We start from the raw sequence: 18,739 nt of genomic DNA on the forward strand, positions 1-18,739 counted from the left end.
ACCAGCCAGCGGAGTACCGGGCGGAACGCGGAATTTCACTGAAAGTGGGCGAATAAGACGCGGAGGGCTGGATGCGAGAGGGCGGAGCAGAAAGCGGAAGAATTGAAATCAGCTGACCGGGTCTTGTGACAACCTGGGCGGGGGCGACGCAGGCGTATTGGAATGCGGTCGCTCAAAGCCTGTGCGAAGATGGCGGCCTCCAGAGCGAGCTTCTGAGAGGCAGAGGGAGGAGGCGGAGGAGGCGGAGTGGGTGGGGAGGCAGCGCCGCCGCGGCATCAGGACCCCGCGGGAGCGGAGCTACAGGGCCCCCGCGGGGGAAAGGGGAAGTGGCGAGGGGGAGGAGGCCGGAGGGCGCCTCATCCCACTCTGGACGTTGAGCCGGCGGCGGGAGGAGCTCGGGCTGGAGCCTCTTCAGCCTCCCGCGAAGGTAAATCACTACGGGCACCGGACTCTGGAGCTCTGCTTTACCCCCTCGCCACGCCGCGGGGACTTGGGGGACCAACAGCGTGGAGAAGGAGGGGTGGTGTCTGGGCCGCAACTTCCTTCAGTTAAGGAAAGCAGATTACCCTCCCCCCCAGCCTGCTGGTCTGGTTCCTGTCCTCCTACCCCTCCCGCCCCCCGCGGTTCTGAGTGACAGTCGCCCAGGGCCCTGCCTTGTTCAGCCCCACCCCTCTTTTCGCCTCGTTTTCTCGTTTTCTACCCACCACGGTCCCCCACTCCACTCTGCACACCCTTACCCCACACAACCCTTATTCCTCTCTGGGCTCCGCCCTCGGGATTCCCTTCCAGCTTCCTAGTCTGAGCACTCTTCCCGCTGGAGGCCGGGAACTCTTGTTTCCTTGGGTGGGCGACCCTCCTTCCTCCCACGCCCTGCATAGACTTTATTTGCTTAGCTTTGTTTCGTTTTGTTAGGAACTGGGGAGCACCCGCGTGGTTTCTTCTCCAGTCCCTCGCTTATCCAAAATGAAGTTTTCGTCCACAGCTTTTCCTTTTTGCAAGGTAGCTTATTCACAGGGACCTTTCCTTCTCTGCTGTGATTTTGCCTCTGAATGCGGCCTTTGGAGTGGATGAAATAGGACTTAGACGCTCAGTGAAGAGGCTGTGAAACGCGGATTTGACTTAGTGCACTTATGAAGAGTGTATTCCCTTAAATTGTCTCCTTACTGTAGGATGTTAAGTTAACCACTCTTGTCTTGAGATTGTTACCTTTATCATTTGCTTAGGGGAGAAAATTAGAAATCTTCCCCAGATGTGGCGATGGTTTCCTGAAGTAATGATTTCTCAATTCCCCTCTCTGCTTTTCCCTTTGACCCGACCTTGATTTCTCTCAGGGCCTCTACCTGATGCTGTTGCCTCACTGTGAAGGACTTTATACTGTAGGGTTATTTTGAGCGTCTTGGAATATAGTGTCTTGGGTAAAAAGTTAAATTTCAGAATATTTCTTCAGGACCTGTCCCGAGGATTGTCTTACTGTGTTTTCTTTCTTGCTTGATGGACCTGGTAGATTTCTAGGTTTGAAAGTACTGTCTGCAGAGTTTAAGGAAATTACTCACGGTCGTCAGGTTTTGTAGTTATGTTACCAGTACTCTGTGAGTTTATGGGAATATGAAACAGAACTTGCCTTTAAAAAAAAAAAAAAGGAAACTTAGAAAATTATTTGTCAGTAATTGGGTATCCCCAAAAGACTTGATTTCACTATTCTTTAGAAAGTGCTTTATTGTTTGACTTAATTTAGCATATAACATAAGATCGTGTTAACATTTTAAATGTAATGTGAAACAGTTTAAGCAGCTATATCTCAAACTTGGCTTTTGCGATTAATATCACAGTGGAACATAAGTCCATCCTTGTTTAGAAATATTACATTATACTCCTTGTTTGAAAACAGGAAGTAGAACATATTAAGGGAGGAAAAGAGGAGTCAGAAGGTTAAGAGATAGGAATGTAAAGCTGTAGTCCAGTTCATGGAAAATACCACAATTTGTATTCCTCTGGGAGGTAATGGATATTCCTGTTTTTCTAAAGTGGCAGTAGTAAATAGTCTAAAATATATGAATGGTATGAGAGGGAAAGTTATGGAATTATGGAAAGCATAAATTCTTATTTGTAAGAATTAACTTTATCCACAAATAAATGGAAGCTGGTTGCTTAGGTGGACCGAAACAATACTGGCTATATTACTGAATTTGTAAAAAGGTTGGTAGTGGAGTCAGGTTCTTGGTAGCTGTTAAATTCTGGGTAAAATAAAATGTTTTAACTAATTTGGCTCCATTCCTCAACCAGTTCTATTTACACAGGTGAATTTGAGGTTTGCTTCGCACATACCTTTCCCCTTTTTCTCCGATTGAAATACTTAAAATTGGTAAAATAGAAGCAAGGCTAAGCAGATAAACTAGCAAAAATTTTGTTGCTACTAATACTGTAGTTTTAGGCCTAAATGTTAACTGTAATACTTATTAGTGGTTAAAGGGGAGTTGTTTTGAAAGAGATCCTTTAAGTCAGTGTATCTCAACTTTATCAAACCCAGTAAAGGCCAACTTTTTATTTCAAATAATTAGTAACAGCCCCTTTACTATCCTGAAATAATAGTTTATAAATAATATAACCACCTTCTGGCTTTGGCCCTGGGACAAAAAGCAGCTTTGCTTCCACTGTTAGAACAAAAAAGAATTGGACTAACTTCAAATTCATGACTTTTTTTTTTTTGAAACCTATTAAAAAGCTGAGGCCACAGAGCAAACCACTGGCCCAGAGTTTAAGGAAAGAGTATGTATGAACTCACATTCACCTTCAGTAGACACAGCTGGACACTGTTAAGAAGCGTTCAGCTAGAATAGCTGACAAGGAAAGGAAGCGTGGGTGCACCTTCTTCCAGTCTCTTTACCTACAAACCTCACTGGGTACTCCTAGAAAAGACTGCGTTGAGATCTGGGGAGTGTCTGCTGTGGTGCTGACCTAAAGGAGGAGAAGAGCAGCAGAACTTTCTGGAGGGGCAAGAAAACTGTGCTCTGAGTCTTCCCCTCTGTCTCTTCTATGGAACAAAAGCCTTAATCTGTGAAGGGAAGGGCATCTCTGCTAGCAGGCCCTGTTGGTGAGCATTCATTGAGCTGGGGGAAGACAAAAGTAGGGGGAAAGAATCTTCTCTTGGGGGAGGGGCACTGAGCCCAAAACTGCAGCCTGGGGAAACAGGAAGATCACACCCCTGTGATCCAGAGACACAGCGTATGTCATATTTGAGTAAACCTTAATCAGAACAACAGAGACTGTACCCCCAACTCACTGCCATCAAGCTAAGAAGCTGTGAATAATAAGCAACTGCAAAATACTGCAAGGTGAAGAACAAGATTATGCAAAGAGGCTCAGGGCAAAGAATCAAATAGACATTGCTTTAGTAAACCACCCCCCACCATAAGCACAAGCTATTCTTTAGATATTCGAAGCCTGTGGTACACTGAGGATAACTGTAGCAACAGCAGAATCATAAACCCAGCCCAACTCCTAACACCCAGCACTAAAGACCTAGCAAAGAAAAGGTGTGCCCATTTCCTGTCACAAAAATTATTTACCTCTATCTCTACTGTCTTATATATGTCCAGCTTTCAACAAAAAATTACAAGTCATACAAAAGGCAAAAAAAATTCCCAAGAGAAAGAGTAATCATCAGAAATACTCTTTGATTAATACAAATGCTACTATCTGGTAAGGAATTTAAAATGACTATAATTAATATGTTAAAGGTATGAACGAAAAGTGGACAACGTACAAGATCAGGTGGGTAATTTCAGCTGAGAGACAGAAACTATAAGAAAGAATCAAAAGGAAATGTTAGAAGTTTCATTACATAGTAAAGAGCTGCAGAATGCCTTTGGGCTCATCAATAGATTTGACACAACCAAGGAAAGAATCAGTGAACTTGTAGATGTCAGAAATTATCCAACTGAAACACAAAAAAGAGTTCAAAAAAAGAGCAAGATCTTGGGGATAATATCAAACATTTATTATAAATATATGCATAGTTGGAATCTCAGAAGAGAACAGAGCAGAAGAAATATTGAAATATTTGAGGAAATAATAGAAAATTTCCCCAAATTAATATCAGACATTAAACCACAGGTGCAAGAAGCTTAGAGAACACCAAGCAGGATAAATACCTGCCCCTTAAAAAACCCACACAAAACACACCTAGACATAGCAAATTCAAGCTGATGTAAACAAAGGATGAAGAAACTCTTGAAAGTAGCCAAAGAGAAGCATTACAGAGGAACAAAGGTAAGAGTTAACAGCGGAGAAACCATGCAAGCAAGAAGACAGCTGAGTGACAACTTTAAAGTACTGAAAGAAAAAATAGTATCTATATTTTGTCTTCATTTTTTTTATATTTCTTATATAAAAAATGAAGACAAAATATAGATACTCTGAAAAGCCATGAGAATTCAAAGTATAATTTCTCAGTTTATATGATATATTCATTCCTGGAAAATTATGTGCATATTAAACTGCAAAACGTACTTTGTGATTTGTATTTTAACATAAAACTAAATTCTGGGGTTAACTATAAATAGGCTTTTATCTATGTGAATGACCACTTGGATATTTGAAAGTCACTTGAGGACAATTCTTCAATCTATGGGACTGTCTTATACATTAAGGGTAATCTAGCCCCATCCACTAAATCCTAGTAGTGTTTCTAATCGTAGTGTCTCAAGGATCAGCATTTCCACCCCACCTCCACCCCCACAACCATTACTTTAATTCAGAGTTTTAATCAGTGTTTTCAGCACGTTCTTCTGCTTCAGCAGTGTTCACACATGCTTAGCACATGACAGTCGGTAGCGTCTCTTGTCATATGGTGTGATTCTTAGTTCTGGGAACTCCTTTGAGAATCACTGATTTAGGGGATATCTTTGTAGCAAGTAACTTAAGCCAACATGGTTGTGATCATTTTTGCAAACTTAAGACACAGTTACCTGTGCAAAGTTACATTTAAGTATGGTTCAGTCGATAAAGCCGAGCATAATTTGCTAGTAGTTCTTTTCAGATGCTCTTAAGTTTATTCAGCAGCCTACATATTTGAGTTTTACTTGTACTTTTATGGACTACTTAAGAGGAAGAGTGATCTCTAAAATAAAGTCTGAAATCAGTGGGGTTTTTATAGTTTCAGAACTTAAGTTGCCCTTAGAAGTAGGCCACACTGCTTAAGCAGTGTTCACATATTTAGCACATGCCCATTGGTAATATCTTTTTTGCAGCTGATCAATAAGAATTTGACCTTTTGATGAACAAATTGAAAACAAAATCCCTAAAGCAATCTAAATTATTTTAATGTTCTGATTTTGCCAAGTATAGTTGCGAAACATAATGGAAGGATTGATAAGGTTATGATTGTAGGAGACTTTCTCTAATGTGAAATAAATTCTGTACTAATTATATTAAAATTTAAATTCTTTTACTAGTGCTGTGGGGTTTCTCTCTCCCTCAGACTTGTACAGAATGTATTTTGGATGTTTATCAAATCTTAGAGTAGATAAGCCATTTCTCTCCCCAAACTAATAGGACTGGGTTTAATTTTAAAAGTAGAATTTTCCTTTTCTTTTTTTTTTTAAGATAACTGGTAGATTTGGGAGTGTTCTGTAAACTGTGAAGCACTATGGCAGAGTTAGGAATAATAGGGATTTTTCGGAAAGAGCCAAACTAGAAGCCTACGTGTTGCTATTTTGTATTGGGTGAAAGAAAGGGAAATTGCAGCCACTTAAACTCTTTGTCTTTTTTTTTTTTTTTTTTTTTTGCGGTACGCGGGCCTCCCACTGTTGTGGCCTCTCCCGTTGTGGAGCACAGGCTCCAGACGCACAGGCTCAGCGGCCATGGCTCACGGGCCCAGCCGCTCTGCGGCATGTGGGATCCTCCTGGACCGGGGCACGAACCCATGTCCCCTGAATCGGCAGGCGGACTCCCAACCACCGCGCCACCAGGGAAGCCCCACTCTTTGTCTTTTACTAGTATAAAGAGCGCAGGGTTTGGGTATTAAGATGCTTACTGTAAAACTTTCTTCAAGTTATATTTGTTATATGCTTAGGAAATTTAGTCCCCCATTATGCGTTTACTATATTGTTAAGAAAAACAAGTTAAAACGTGGCATTTTTTACCATTAGGGTCTATTTAGCATATTAGAGCAAGATTATTAAGTGCCTGTTTGTGAGCTGAAGAACAGTTTATTGAACTAGTACATTTTGTTCTTGCATAAACCAAGTTAGCTTCAAAGATAAAATGAAATAGAAAGTGTGTCTAGAAGGTTTTAAGAATGTGTGCAAACTAAAAATGTGTAAGTGATCAGTACCACTGATTTCACAGAATTGCTTAAGTGAACACATTTCTTAGTTGGTTTTTTGTTTGTTTTTCTCCAGGTGAATATTTTAAGGCATTTTTAAGTTTTGGAAAGGGAAGATTCATAACCATGCATCTTTCCTGGCAAAAACATTAATTTTTTTTTTTTTACAACAGATAGAGGTCTATTTTGTGAGAAATAAGAATTATTTCCTCAGATTGAATCTAAAATATGAAGAGATAGGTATCTTCTTCAATATCTGATTTACATTGAAGAGAAAAGGCCAGCAAAATTAACTGCTATGATATGTATGCTTGCTTCTCCCCCCATTGAGATCATACTAAGTGTTTCTTCAGATTTAGGGGTTGCTTTTGAATTTCTCTTGCCCTTTTTTTTTTTTTTGCGGTACGCAGGCCTCTCACTGTTGTGGCCTGATGCGTTGCAGGGCACAGGCTCCGGACGCGCAGGCTCAGCAGCCATGGCTCACGGGCCCAGCCGCTCTGCGGCATGTGGGATCTTCCTGGACCGGGGCACGAACCCGTGTCCCCTGCATCGGCAGGCGGACTCTCAACCACTGCGCCACCACGGAAACCCCTCTGTTGCCCTTTTATTTCATGAATATATATTCAGTTTCTAATTGGAGAGGAATGGATTTTTTTTAAAGAGAATGAGGGGATCTTAGATTATTTTGCCCTATGGTGGCAGAAGTATTTGAAAGTTTATTTTAATGTGGCAGACAATTCAATATTGTAACTTCTGGGCAATTATTTGGAGATGTGATTGTCAGCTGAAATTTGGTGTTACCACTGGCTTTCTTACCACATTTATTTCTGGAGTTATCGGGTTCTTCAGCAAGTTAAGAAAGCTAAGATAAGGTGTACTAAAACCTTACTTTGTGATCTATTTTGTAGTTGTTTAAAGATCCCTGTCTGGTGGGTGTCATACACATTACACATTACTGATTTGTTGTTTATTTAGAAGGAAATGCTTTTGCCTATACTTGAGTTATATATTAAAACATGAAAATTAGAAAAGAGGGTTACGGTTCATATCAGTTTTCTTTCATACACAGCACATTCTAAGACAGTCTAGTTGTAGCTTTTTAATGTGGGTAAAAATTAATGTTCTGTTAACCATTTATATTTTTTACCTTTTATTTGAAACTGAACTAACCTAGTGATATAATTCACTTAGGTTTTGAATCCAGTTACAAATAAAACTAGGTCTTTAAGAAGCCAGTAATAAGGGATTCTCTCTTCCATCATTACTAAGGATTAGCCTTTGCCTTAGCAATCGTTCTCCTTCCCCCTGCATTTTCAGTAGGATGTAGATGTATGAGGAAGTATTAAGTTCATAAATTAGTTTCTATATGTGAATGTCTACCATATTTTCAGGTGTAGTTTTACAATGTAGCAGAAAAACAGTGTTTCTTTTGTAGGAGAGTTTGGTCAGAAAATAAAGGCAAATGTAGTTTTCCCCCAATTTAAAAGTTTTCACCTATAGCCAAGTTGAAAGAAATTTACATTAGGCACCCATATATTCACCTCTAAGATTTTCACATTAATATCTTGCTATACTTGATTTATCACATCTTATCCATCTTTCTATTCACCTTATTTTTTTATGTATTTCAAGACAACCTCATGTTTTTAATTCATTATTTGAGAGCAGAGTTAATGATGAAAGAGTTCATTCTTTCATTTTATAGACTCAAGCTGGAAAGTTAGTATCTTATCTGCTCTCTGGAAGTTGTCATATTTGTGGAAAAATCATTTCCAGTTGGTCATGCAAAATGTATGCTTTGAAGGCAAGTAGCCTTGATTAAAGCCAATTCCTTCATTCATTCACTAGTGTATTATTTTTCTGAGCATACTCATTCATCCCTGGCTAAATAAGTGCTCTGTTTGAGTTTTTACTTAACACAAGCCATGCACATCATAGACTTAATTTTGCTATGTGTGCAAATTCTTTTGCTTATAGCCTGGCTGTAATCTGCTTGGGTGCTTGTGGTGTTGAGTCCCTTCATTCTGCTTTTTGTTCTTAGTGTCATTTTGATGTAGTCTTCTCTCATTGGACTCTCAAATCCTGCAATTTTTGGTCAAAATCATACCGTCCAAAAGATTGTTCTCATTTTATCCATAAATGATCCTAAACGGATTGTCAGTTTTGCTGCCAGTAATAAATTAAAGAATGTGAGAACGTTAAGTGTTGTTTGAAAGCATGAAGGAAGGGAGCTCATTGAAAAAGGTGAATCTAGCCAAAATGCCTGTTAACTTGAATTTGACTTTTTAACCCTTAGTACAGTTCTCTCAAAAGAACAAACTGAGAAGTTGCAGAAAAACTCTGTTGGTGGTGTAATATTAGGATATAGAATAAGAATAAGTAAAGCCAACTTTAGAGTTTAAGTGAAGCAGAGTTACAGGGACTTCCCTGGTGGTGCAGTGGTTAAGAATCTGCCTGCCAATGCAGGGGACATGGGTTCGATCCCTGGTCTGGGTAGATCCCACATGCCGCGGAGCAGCTAAGCCCGTGTGCCACAACTACTGAGCCTGCACTCTAGAGGCCGCGAGTCACAACTACTGAAGCCTGCGTGCCCTAGAGCCCGCGTGCTGCAACTACTGAGCCTGCACGCCTAGAGCCCGTGCTCTGCAACAAGAGAAGCCACCGCAGTGAGGAGCCTGCACACCACAATGAAGAGTAGCCTCTGCTTGCCGCAACTAGAGAAAAGCCCCTGTGCAGCAATGAAGACCTAACGCAGCCTAAAATAAATAAAACTAAAAAAAAGTTAGAGATACTTTCAATGTGATTTAGTTACAAAGGGCATGTAAACTTGAGTTTTTCTCATCAAAAAGGTCTTTGAGAATTTGAAGTGGGACAGTCCTGCAGGGAAGGAGATGAAATTTAAGCGGTAATTAGTTTGAACAGATAAATTCTTGCTAATTTGACTAGCACCTTAGCGACTGGCAGGATGGCAAATGCTGATGATACAGCTGCTACCAAGATCTCATCCAACAATTTTTATACTTTTTTAGCTGGACAATTTGTCATTTTTTATCGAATATGCCTATAAATGGCTTATGCTATTATGCTTGATGCTAGAAATTCTGCAGATTTTTCATCACTATTAATGGGAATATGGTTGCTTATGAGTTTTTGCCTATAAGCAACAGTTCTAGAACCACTTTTAGAGCTTATTTAAGAACTATACAGAGGAGGTAATTGAATGGGGATTAAATTATTTTTATGGAGTTTTATGGAAACTTTTTTTCCAACAGTTTCATAAGCTGTAACTTATAGGCATCAAACATAAATTTTAAAACATGAGGTTGGTTTCAGGTAAAGAAGCATTTCTAAGAGCTGAAATTCCAAATGCCTAAGTGCGATATATTTTAAATGTAGTAAATAAGATTGACTTGCAAAATAATAGTATTTTGTAGGAATAAAGTTGAAATAAAGAGAAGCTTATAGTTAAGATGATTTTTTAAAATGTCATCTATTATGGTTATCTTGGCTTTTATATTTTTTCTTTTTAAAAACTTTAGGAAAGAAATTGTAAAGAATAAAATAATGATAATACCCTGATGTACTCCATCCAGTTTAAGAAATATGATATATTGGTATAGTTATTTTTGACTGAGCACATTAAAAACTATGAATACTGATTAAATCAATAGAACACTGTTTTTGAAGGTAGAAATTCTATGTGACACATATTGGTGATATACATTGAATAGTACAAGGGCTGAAGTTAATAGATAAAAGACTTAGGATCAAGTAATTTAATAACGACTTTCCCTCCATAATGCCTTAAAAAGTACAGGGGCCTGTAGGTAATCTTGAAAATGAAATAATAATGCTCCAAAGAACTATTGCATATCTGGGGTAGTATATTTAATACTAATAATACTAATAATTATTATGATGGCTAACAAAAATATTAAGTATATTTTTGAGTGCTTATTCTGATCCAGACATCACACTAACTCCTTTATTCAAGTTATCTCACTTAGTCCTCACCATGGCCCTTTGATACAGGTACTGTCATCCCTATTTTATAGATAAACTATGATTCTGAGAAGATAGGAAACTTTTGTTCAAGGTCATGCAGCCAGTAAATGGAAGTTATCACTAGTCTGTCTTTGACCATAAGTAATATTTTTAAAACTCACCACTTTTATCTTGGTGATAGCTTATTAAAAGTACTTCAGCTGTATCTTACTAACACTAGCTTCTTGTGCTCATCATTAGTTAATGTTTAGTGTGTGCTTTAGCAACTCTAGTTATCTGTGCTACAGGGAGGTATTCCAAGTGGGTCTTCCCAGATTGAATTATCATTTGACCACAGCACTTGGGGGACCCCTAGACTTGCTTTTACTCATTTTCCAATGGTTCTCTTCAAGTTGTTCCAACTCTCACTTTAAATGATATATAGTCAAGCACAGAATATTCTTACTTTTTCTGCATTTTTCTGATATCTGTGCATTACCATTATCCACTAGTGAGTTATCTGTGTGTCTAGAAATATCCTCATGGTCTGAAAGAGTTAATGCAGTTTCCACGCCAATTACCTTCATTAGATAAAATGACTTTATCGCAAAGTGGTTGAGGTTTAATTGAGCATATAAAATAGATTTACCTGAAAATGGAGAGGTTAATATTACACCATTGGGAAGTGGGTCCCAACCTATCTCATTAATCTGGTTGTTTTAAAAGCTCATTGTTTGTTAGAATAGTATTTTTCTGTTGAATTCTCTTTAAAAATTATCCGGAAACCACATATTGGTAGCAGATTTCTATTGTCATGTATTTGTTTTGAACACTTTGTTTTTTTAAAAAAAAATGTAAGCTTATCTATAGATGGAAACATTTAAAATATTTATTTTTACATGGTAGAGTATTTCAGCATTGGCAACATCTTTATTGTTTTATTTCTTTTGCCCTGTGTTAAGTATGGTAATTTGTTTCACTGCTTGAAATTGTGAGTTTCAAAGTTTCCAACAAGTACCTAATCATATTTCCAGGTGAAGATAATAATTGGAACTAGTTCTGAATTAATCTAGGAATGTGCTGTCAATGATAAGTCTGTAATTACATGGTCAGAATGAATTTATTTTGATTTTCTAAATTTGAAGGAAGGTATTATAGTTAAGCTTAAGTACATAGAATGTGGAGTTAAGCAGGTTGAGTTCAAAAGCCTGGCCCAATCACTTACCCGTTGTTGTGACCTTAGAGAAGTGGTTTAACTTCTCTAATTCTGTTTTCTTGTCAATAAAATGGGGATCATCATTCCTGTATCTTAGTGTTGTTATGGGGACAGTGAGATACATAAATGGGTGGTAAATGCCCGGTGTCATCATTAGCACATGATGAGTACTTAATAAAAGTTGCATAATTTCAGGACATGTCATAATTTTTTGGTTAGGGTCACCTACCCTCCCCAATTTTAGGATAATCTTTACTGAGGATTCAGAATAGAAAAGTATTATCCTAATTTCCATTTTGAGGCTGCGCAGGCACTAATATTAGCTTTGAATTATCCCATCATTTCTGGGGTTGGCTTGGCTACTAGGTAAGTATTTCCTGCCTTCATTATCTCTTCAGTATATCCTTACCTAAATATAACATGGCTGAAGGTGAGCTTTTCAGGTAGAGGAGTGATTTTCTTCCATAAAGAGCACTTCCATTTTACTAGCCTTAGCCTTTTTTGGATTGTTGTCATTCAGGATTGAATGCAGAATAGCAGTATCACTTGTTGCTTCCTAAAACATGAGAGTGTGTGCTGATTTTAGCCATAGGAACTTGTATTGATGTCCAGAGAATCCTTTAATCCTACATTATATTTTTCTGTTAGCATTGTAATCTGCATCAGGATTACAGTATTTTTTTTTTCTGACAGGCCAGCTAGTGGTATACTTTTTAAATTTTTAAATTTTAATTTTTTGGGACTTCCCTGGTGGCACAGTGGTTAAGAATCTGCCTGCCAGTGCAGGGGACATGGGTTCGATCCCTGGTTCAGGAAGATCCCACACGCCACGGAGCAACCAAGCCCATGTGCCACAACTACTGAGCCTGAGCTGTAGAGCCTGCGAGCCACAACTACTGAAGCCCACGTGGCCTAGAGCCCGTGCGCTGCAGCTACTGAGCCCGCGTGCCTAGAGCCTGTGCTCCACAACAAGAGAAGCCACCACAATGAGAAGCCTGCGCACCAGAATGAAGAGTAGCTCCTGCTCTCCACAACTAGAGAAAGCCCATGTGCAGCAACAAAGACCCAAGGCAGCCAAAAAAAAAAAAAAAATTTAATTTTTTGAGGGTAGGAACACTTAACATGAGATCTACCCTCTTAACAGATTTTTAAGTGTACAATACATTATTGTTAACTATAGGCACAGTACTGTACAGCAGACTCTAGAACTTACTCATCTTGCATAACTGAAACTTTATACCCGTTAATTAGCAACTCCCCATTTCCCCCTCACCCTGGTCCCTGGCAACCACCATTCTACCTTCTGCTTCTGTGAGTCAGACGGTTACAGATATCTCGCGTCAGTGGAATGATGCAGTATTTGTCCTTCTGTGACTGGCTTATTTCAGTTAGCATAATGTCCTCAAGTTTCACTGGTGGTGTTGAATATTGCAGGGTGTCCTTCTTTAAGACTGAGTAATATTTCATTGTGTGTGTATACCATATTTTCTTTATCCATTCATCTGTTGATGGACATTTAGGTTGTTTACACATCTTGGCTTTTATAAATAATGTTGCGGGCCTCCCTGGTGGCGCAGTGGTTGAGAGTCCGCCTGCCGATGCAGGGGATACGGGTTCGTGCCCCGGTCTGGGAGGATCCCATATGCCGCGGAGCGGCTGGGCCCGTGAGCCATGGCCGCTGAGCCTGCGCATCCGGAGCCTGTGCTCCGCAACGGGAGAGACCACAACAGTGAGAGGCCCGCGTACCGCAAAAAAAAAAAAAAAAAAAAAAAAAAAAAAAAAAAAAAAAAAAAAATAATGTTGCAATGAATATGGCCATGCTGTCTCTTAGTGGTCCTAATTTTAGTTCTTTTGGATAAATACTCAGAAGTTTGATTGCTGGATCATACGATAATTCTTTTTTTTTGGCCGTGCATGCGGTTTGCGGAATCCTAGTTCCCTGACCGGGGATCAAACCCAGGCCCACGGCACTGAAAGCACTGAGTCCTAACCACTGGACCGCCAGGGAAGTCCCTAATCTATTTTTTAAATTTCTGAGCAACTTCCATACTGTTTTCCATAGTGCACCATTTTACATTCCCATCAACAGTGTACAAGGGTTCTAGTTTCTGTACATCCTCACCAAAACTTGTTGTCTCTTATTTTTTTGATAATAGCCATCGAACAGGTGTGAGGCAGTATCTTGTAGTTTTGAGTTGCATCTCCGTGATAGTGACATTGAATATCTTTTCATATACCTGTTGGCCATCTGTATGTCTTCTAGTAGTGTAATTTTATATTAATGTGTTTTATCTTCTCTCCCTTTATCCTAACCTTGGAACTCTCTGGAGTCTAGTGTTTTCATCACCCCCGAGTTCATAGGTCTCCAAAAAGTTGTAGATAAGCCTTCTTGATGTAAACTTTAATTCATTCCCCCTCCTAAAAAATCCATTTGAGTTACATATTCCCCCAAACCAGTGATACTTATGAGATCATTCTTTAGGGTTTTTTTTTTAATTCTTAAATTTGCTTTGTTATTGTGAGATTCCCCCCCCCCCTTTGATTTATTAGGGATATTTACTCCTGGGTCATGCCATAAGTTCTCTGTGGCTGTCATTTTAAACTCTTATATTATTTTTTCTCTCACTTTCCTTTTAAAGTCCCTTGATGAGGTCAGCCAGTCTTCACTCAAACACATTTTCTTTCTTGTCAGTTTTCTCTAGATAGACCTTTGGTTTAGTCAGTCATTCTCATGTAAGAAATTGTGGACTCGGAATCCAAACTCCACTATTCAATGTCAGCCATTTACCTTTTCTGTCCTCCTTTTTCTTACATTTTTCCAATCTTAAGTTACAGTATGTAAGGGGAAAATATCATCTGTAGACTTACAGTTTTTCACTTTTTTGGCACCTTTTCAGACATCCAACCTAAGTTTCTTTTCAGCAATGTCGTTTACTACAAGTAATTCAGGAGGCAGGGATGATGTGTGCTGGGGTAGTAATTCTTGGTTGGCTGCCTGTGTCATTTCAGATACACAATCCAGAAAAAACAAAACAGCACACCAAATGACAGGACTATATTTAGCTGTCTCCGTGCACACTAGTAGGAAGATGTCATTGACTGTTAAGAGATATTTCCTCTCTGGTAACAATAATGGTTTCTCTAAGCTTGCTGTTACTTGTGGTTCTCTTATTATTCCTCAGAGAATGAATTGATGTTTTTCCGGAAGGTTAGCCAAAACCTTATTTGGAAGTACCTGTTAGAATATCCAGTTTGAAGTGGCCATCAAAATTGCTCATGGGGTTGCTGAATTTCATTCATTCACTCAAATACTCATTGAGCACCTGTTTTGTGTCAGGTACTCTTGCAGGCTCTGGAGAGCCTAGAGAAAATGAGCATAACAGACAAAAATACCTCTCTGGATATTCTAGTAGGATTAGATAAATAATAAATAGACTAAATTGCACGTTAGACTCTGAAAGGTACCCTAGAGAAAATATGAGCAGGAGTTAAGATAGAGAGTGTAGAATGAGGAGGGTAATTACAATTTAAAACAAGATAGGCTAGGCCTCATTGTAAAGGTGACATTTGGACAGAGTTGAAGGAGCTGAAGGTGTTAGCCATGTAGATATCTAGGGGAAGAGCATTCTACAATACATAGAGTACAGAGGCCCTTGCTAATTTGCTGATAGAAGAACAAGAAGAATGAAGAAAGCAATGTCAAAATAGAGGTATCTTTAAAAATGCGTTTGCCTCTCAGATACATATCCAAGAGAAATGAAAACATTCACACAAAATGATTGTTCATAGCAGCATGATTGATAATAGCCAAAAAGTAGAAACAACACAAATGTCCATCAACTGATGATAAACAAACTGTGTTACATCTATACAATAGAAGGAAACTGATCCATGCCACAACATGGATAAACTTTGAAAATGTTACGCTAAGTGAAAGAAGCCAATCACAAAGACCACATATTGTATGATTCTATTTGTACGGGATTCCAAGATAGGCACGTGTGTAGTGACAGGAAGTAGATTAGTGGATGCCAGGTGGTGGGAGTGAGGGGGATTGGGGAGTGGCTCCTAGCAGGGTTTCTTTTTGGGGTGATAAAAATACTGTGTTGGTTGTAGAACTCTGTGGACATGCTAAAAACCCTTGAATTGTACACTTTTTTTTTTTTTTTTTTTGCGGTACGCGGGCCTCTCACTGTTGTGGCCTCTCCCGTTGCGGAGCACAGGCTCCGGACGCACAGGCTCAGCGGCCATGGCTCCTGGGCCCAGCCACTCTGCGGCATGTGGGATCTTCCCGGACCGGGGCACGAACCCGTGTCCCCTGCATCGGCAGGCAGACTCTCAACCACTGCGCCACCAGGGAAGCCCGAATTGTACACTTTTAAAAGGGTGAATTTTAGTGTGTGAATTGTGTCTCAAAAAGCTGTTATAAAAATGTTTTTGGATGAAAATGGTTTTATTCTAATTATGAAAAGAACACTTGTTGACTAAAAAAAGTTTAGACATATAAAGATGTAAAGAAAGCTAAGTGAACCATACTTCTAACCATTCAGTTTGCATTATTGACCCTTTGGTATGTACCTTACAGTATTTTTTAGAGAGCATTTCTAATTATTAAGGGTAGGAAGCAATAGCCAAGTGACACAAGAAATAAATGACCATATTCATTTTTAACTTTTATTCAGTGTGAAGCAAATGATGCAGAGTTTTCAAAATTTATCATCAGTCTTTCATTAGTAGCCAGTTTATGCAATTATTGTGTAAAATTAGCTAAATTGAAATTTTTTCATGAGATAAATGGATTCTGGATTTTTAACACCTCAAGGTTATAGTCAACAAACTAATCTTGAAATATTGCACATAACATGGTCCCTCTGCCTGTGGCTGTTAGGAAGTTCAACAATCTTCAGCTGTCCTGTTTAACTAGAGAGTTCACTAACCAAACTGTAACAAACATTTCTGAACACTTAATTTCTGCACTCATCTTGATGTTTGCAACTACACTTTGAGTAGCATTGTTCTAGTATGGAATACCGTGTGACTTAAAAATTATTTTCTCAAAGTATAATTCTGTGGAAAAAGGTTAATATTCTGTAAAAACAGGTTAAGTGGTATGAATGACAATCTCAATTTTGTTTAAAAAGTTATTTTTTCTAGATAGAAGAAGGGAAGCTAGAATGATTATCTTTGGATGCTAGGATGAAAGATGCGTTACTTTATGAACATTAAAAATTTTTTATTATGTACTTGAATTACTTTTATAATGAGACTATTAAATTAAACCTTACTTATTTACAATAGGTTCCCTTTAAAGTGACAGTGACAGCAAGATGGCTGACACTTAGCAGCTAAGTGTTTAGCTAAGTGTTTTGTCTAATGGACAAAAACCTATTAGAATTGGTTTGACCCTTGGCAAACATTTGTAGGTGCCCATGATATGTTAAGACATTGTTTGGCAATGTGAGATTTAAAGATTCATTTACTTTAACATTTTTTCTATTAGGTTCTCTGCAATCGAGATGTTGATAGAGGGCGATTCTTGTCCTCAAGAAACCCAGTGTAGTGGAAGAGAGCTGTGACAATATGCTGTGCTAAAGGCTGTGATAGAGAGGTGAACAGACCATGCCTATCCTTTAAAACCTTATGGTCATGTAGAAAAATTGATGTCTTAAAATCAGTGCCATATGGCAGGCTATGAAATTATGGTATGGGAGATTCAAGGAAAACTCTTAAGGATAGCACTATTATGAAATTTACCCATATTTTTATCTTTCAGGTTTCAGCACAAAATGAACATAATTAGGGAAAATAAGGATTTAGCATGTTTCTACACAACAAAACATTCATGGAGGGGAAAGTAAGTATTTCTGTTGGTTTTACTTTTCTCTGCCTCTGTAAAGTATTTTAAACATTACTTTTTCAGTGTCTTGAATAGTACTGCACAACTCAATAATGTCATTCAGCCCTTCTCTTCTGAAAAGCATATGTACATATTTTAAATGCAAATGCTACATTTAGAATAAATTATTATTCTTTTTTCTTTTGATATGTCTGGTTTTCTCTGTCTGTCTTGGGAAGGAATTTGGTAGGAATTAAAAGGAATATAAACCAGTTATCCACTGTCTTGAATGCTGTCAATTAATGATGAGGTTATGTAGTAGTGGAGTGTTAACTTCACAACTCTATCGCTTAAAGATAAGCCTGTGTTATCAATACATATTCATTTCCATTCGACTCTCAGGGAAAATATGCCAATATTGCATTTTGTAATCTTTTTTTAAACCTGTAATGAAATTTAAAAATTGGGTTTGGTCCCTTCCTTGGGAGGGGATGATGACATTTTTCAGTAACTTGCGTGGTCAAAGCAAGGTGTACATGCTTATGTATCCTTTTGTAAAATGAAGAGTAATTCCTACCCCTCAGACTGATATAAGGATTAAATGAATTGATACGGAGTATGTGAAGGTTTTAAAATTATACCTTAAATACATTGAGTATTCAGTGAATGGCACCTTTTGACCATTACAAAAACGTTTAGTCTGTGGTCATTTTGAGTAGTAATAAGTAAAATGAGTGTGCCACACTTTGACAAATAGGTAACCACATTATTCCAGATCAGGCCTCAGACAGATAAAACATGACATGTGTACAAAGCCAATAACTTTAGTTCTTATTCTTTTTTTTTTTTTCCTCTGGAGGATGAGGAGAGAGGGTGGGGTAGTTCTTATTCTTAACTTTCCATTTTTTAGGTAATAGTGTTGTAACTTCTTAGAATGGTGCAATATCTGAATTCTGTAGTGTTTCTCGTTTGCATTAAGAAACTGACTATAATTTTGAAAGATTTGAGTGTTTAATTTTGTTTCCTTTTAGTAGCTCAGTTGTATGAGCTACTTAATTGTTATCCTGTGGAATACTTGTCTTGAAATTTTTTTCTTCAGTTAATTTCATTGACCAAAGTTAGAATATTGGCAAATCCAGAATAGTATGAGTCTCTTTAGTTCTTTTAGCCTTAAAAAAAGTTGTATATTTAAATGATTTTATTTTTTCCTCAAGAGTTAAATTGCTCTTATCATCATAATATAGCTTTTGTTTTTTAATACAATTATAGCATACTGTTGAATTAATTCTAAAGAACAAACTTCCAGTAATACTTTTTGCTTCATGAGCTTATCAGTAACTGTGATCACCTGGAAAAACTTTTAATGTTCTTAGTAATG

At 38.2% G+C, this 18,739-nt stretch overlaps 1 protein-coding gene across 1 annotated transcript in view; it reads left to right on the forward strand.

Annotated features, from left to right (window-relative positions):
* Positions 1-17,308: 17,308 nt before the first annotated feature.
* DNAJC13 (DnaJ heat shock protein family (Hsp40) member C13) overlaps positions 17,309-18,739 on the forward strand; it is a gene marked incomplete at its 3' end in the record, with an annotated part of 106,591 nt that continues 105,160 nt past the window's right edge. Inside the window, exon 1 of the mRNA XM_079705255.1 lies at positions 17,309-17,379. Within this exon, the coding sequence (XP_079561381.1) occupies positions 17,312-17,379 (68 nt within the window). The 5' untranslated portion in view covers positions 17,309-17,311. The remainder of the gene's footprint in view (positions 17,380-18,739) is intronic.

This window comes from Hyperoodon ampullatus (genome assembly GCF_949752795.1).
Source record: "Hyperoodon ampullatus genome assembly, chromosome: 5".
In the NCBI taxonomy this organism is placed as follows: Eukaryota; Metazoa; Chordata; class Mammalia; order Artiodactyla; family Ziphiidae; genus Hyperoodon; species Hyperoodon ampullatus.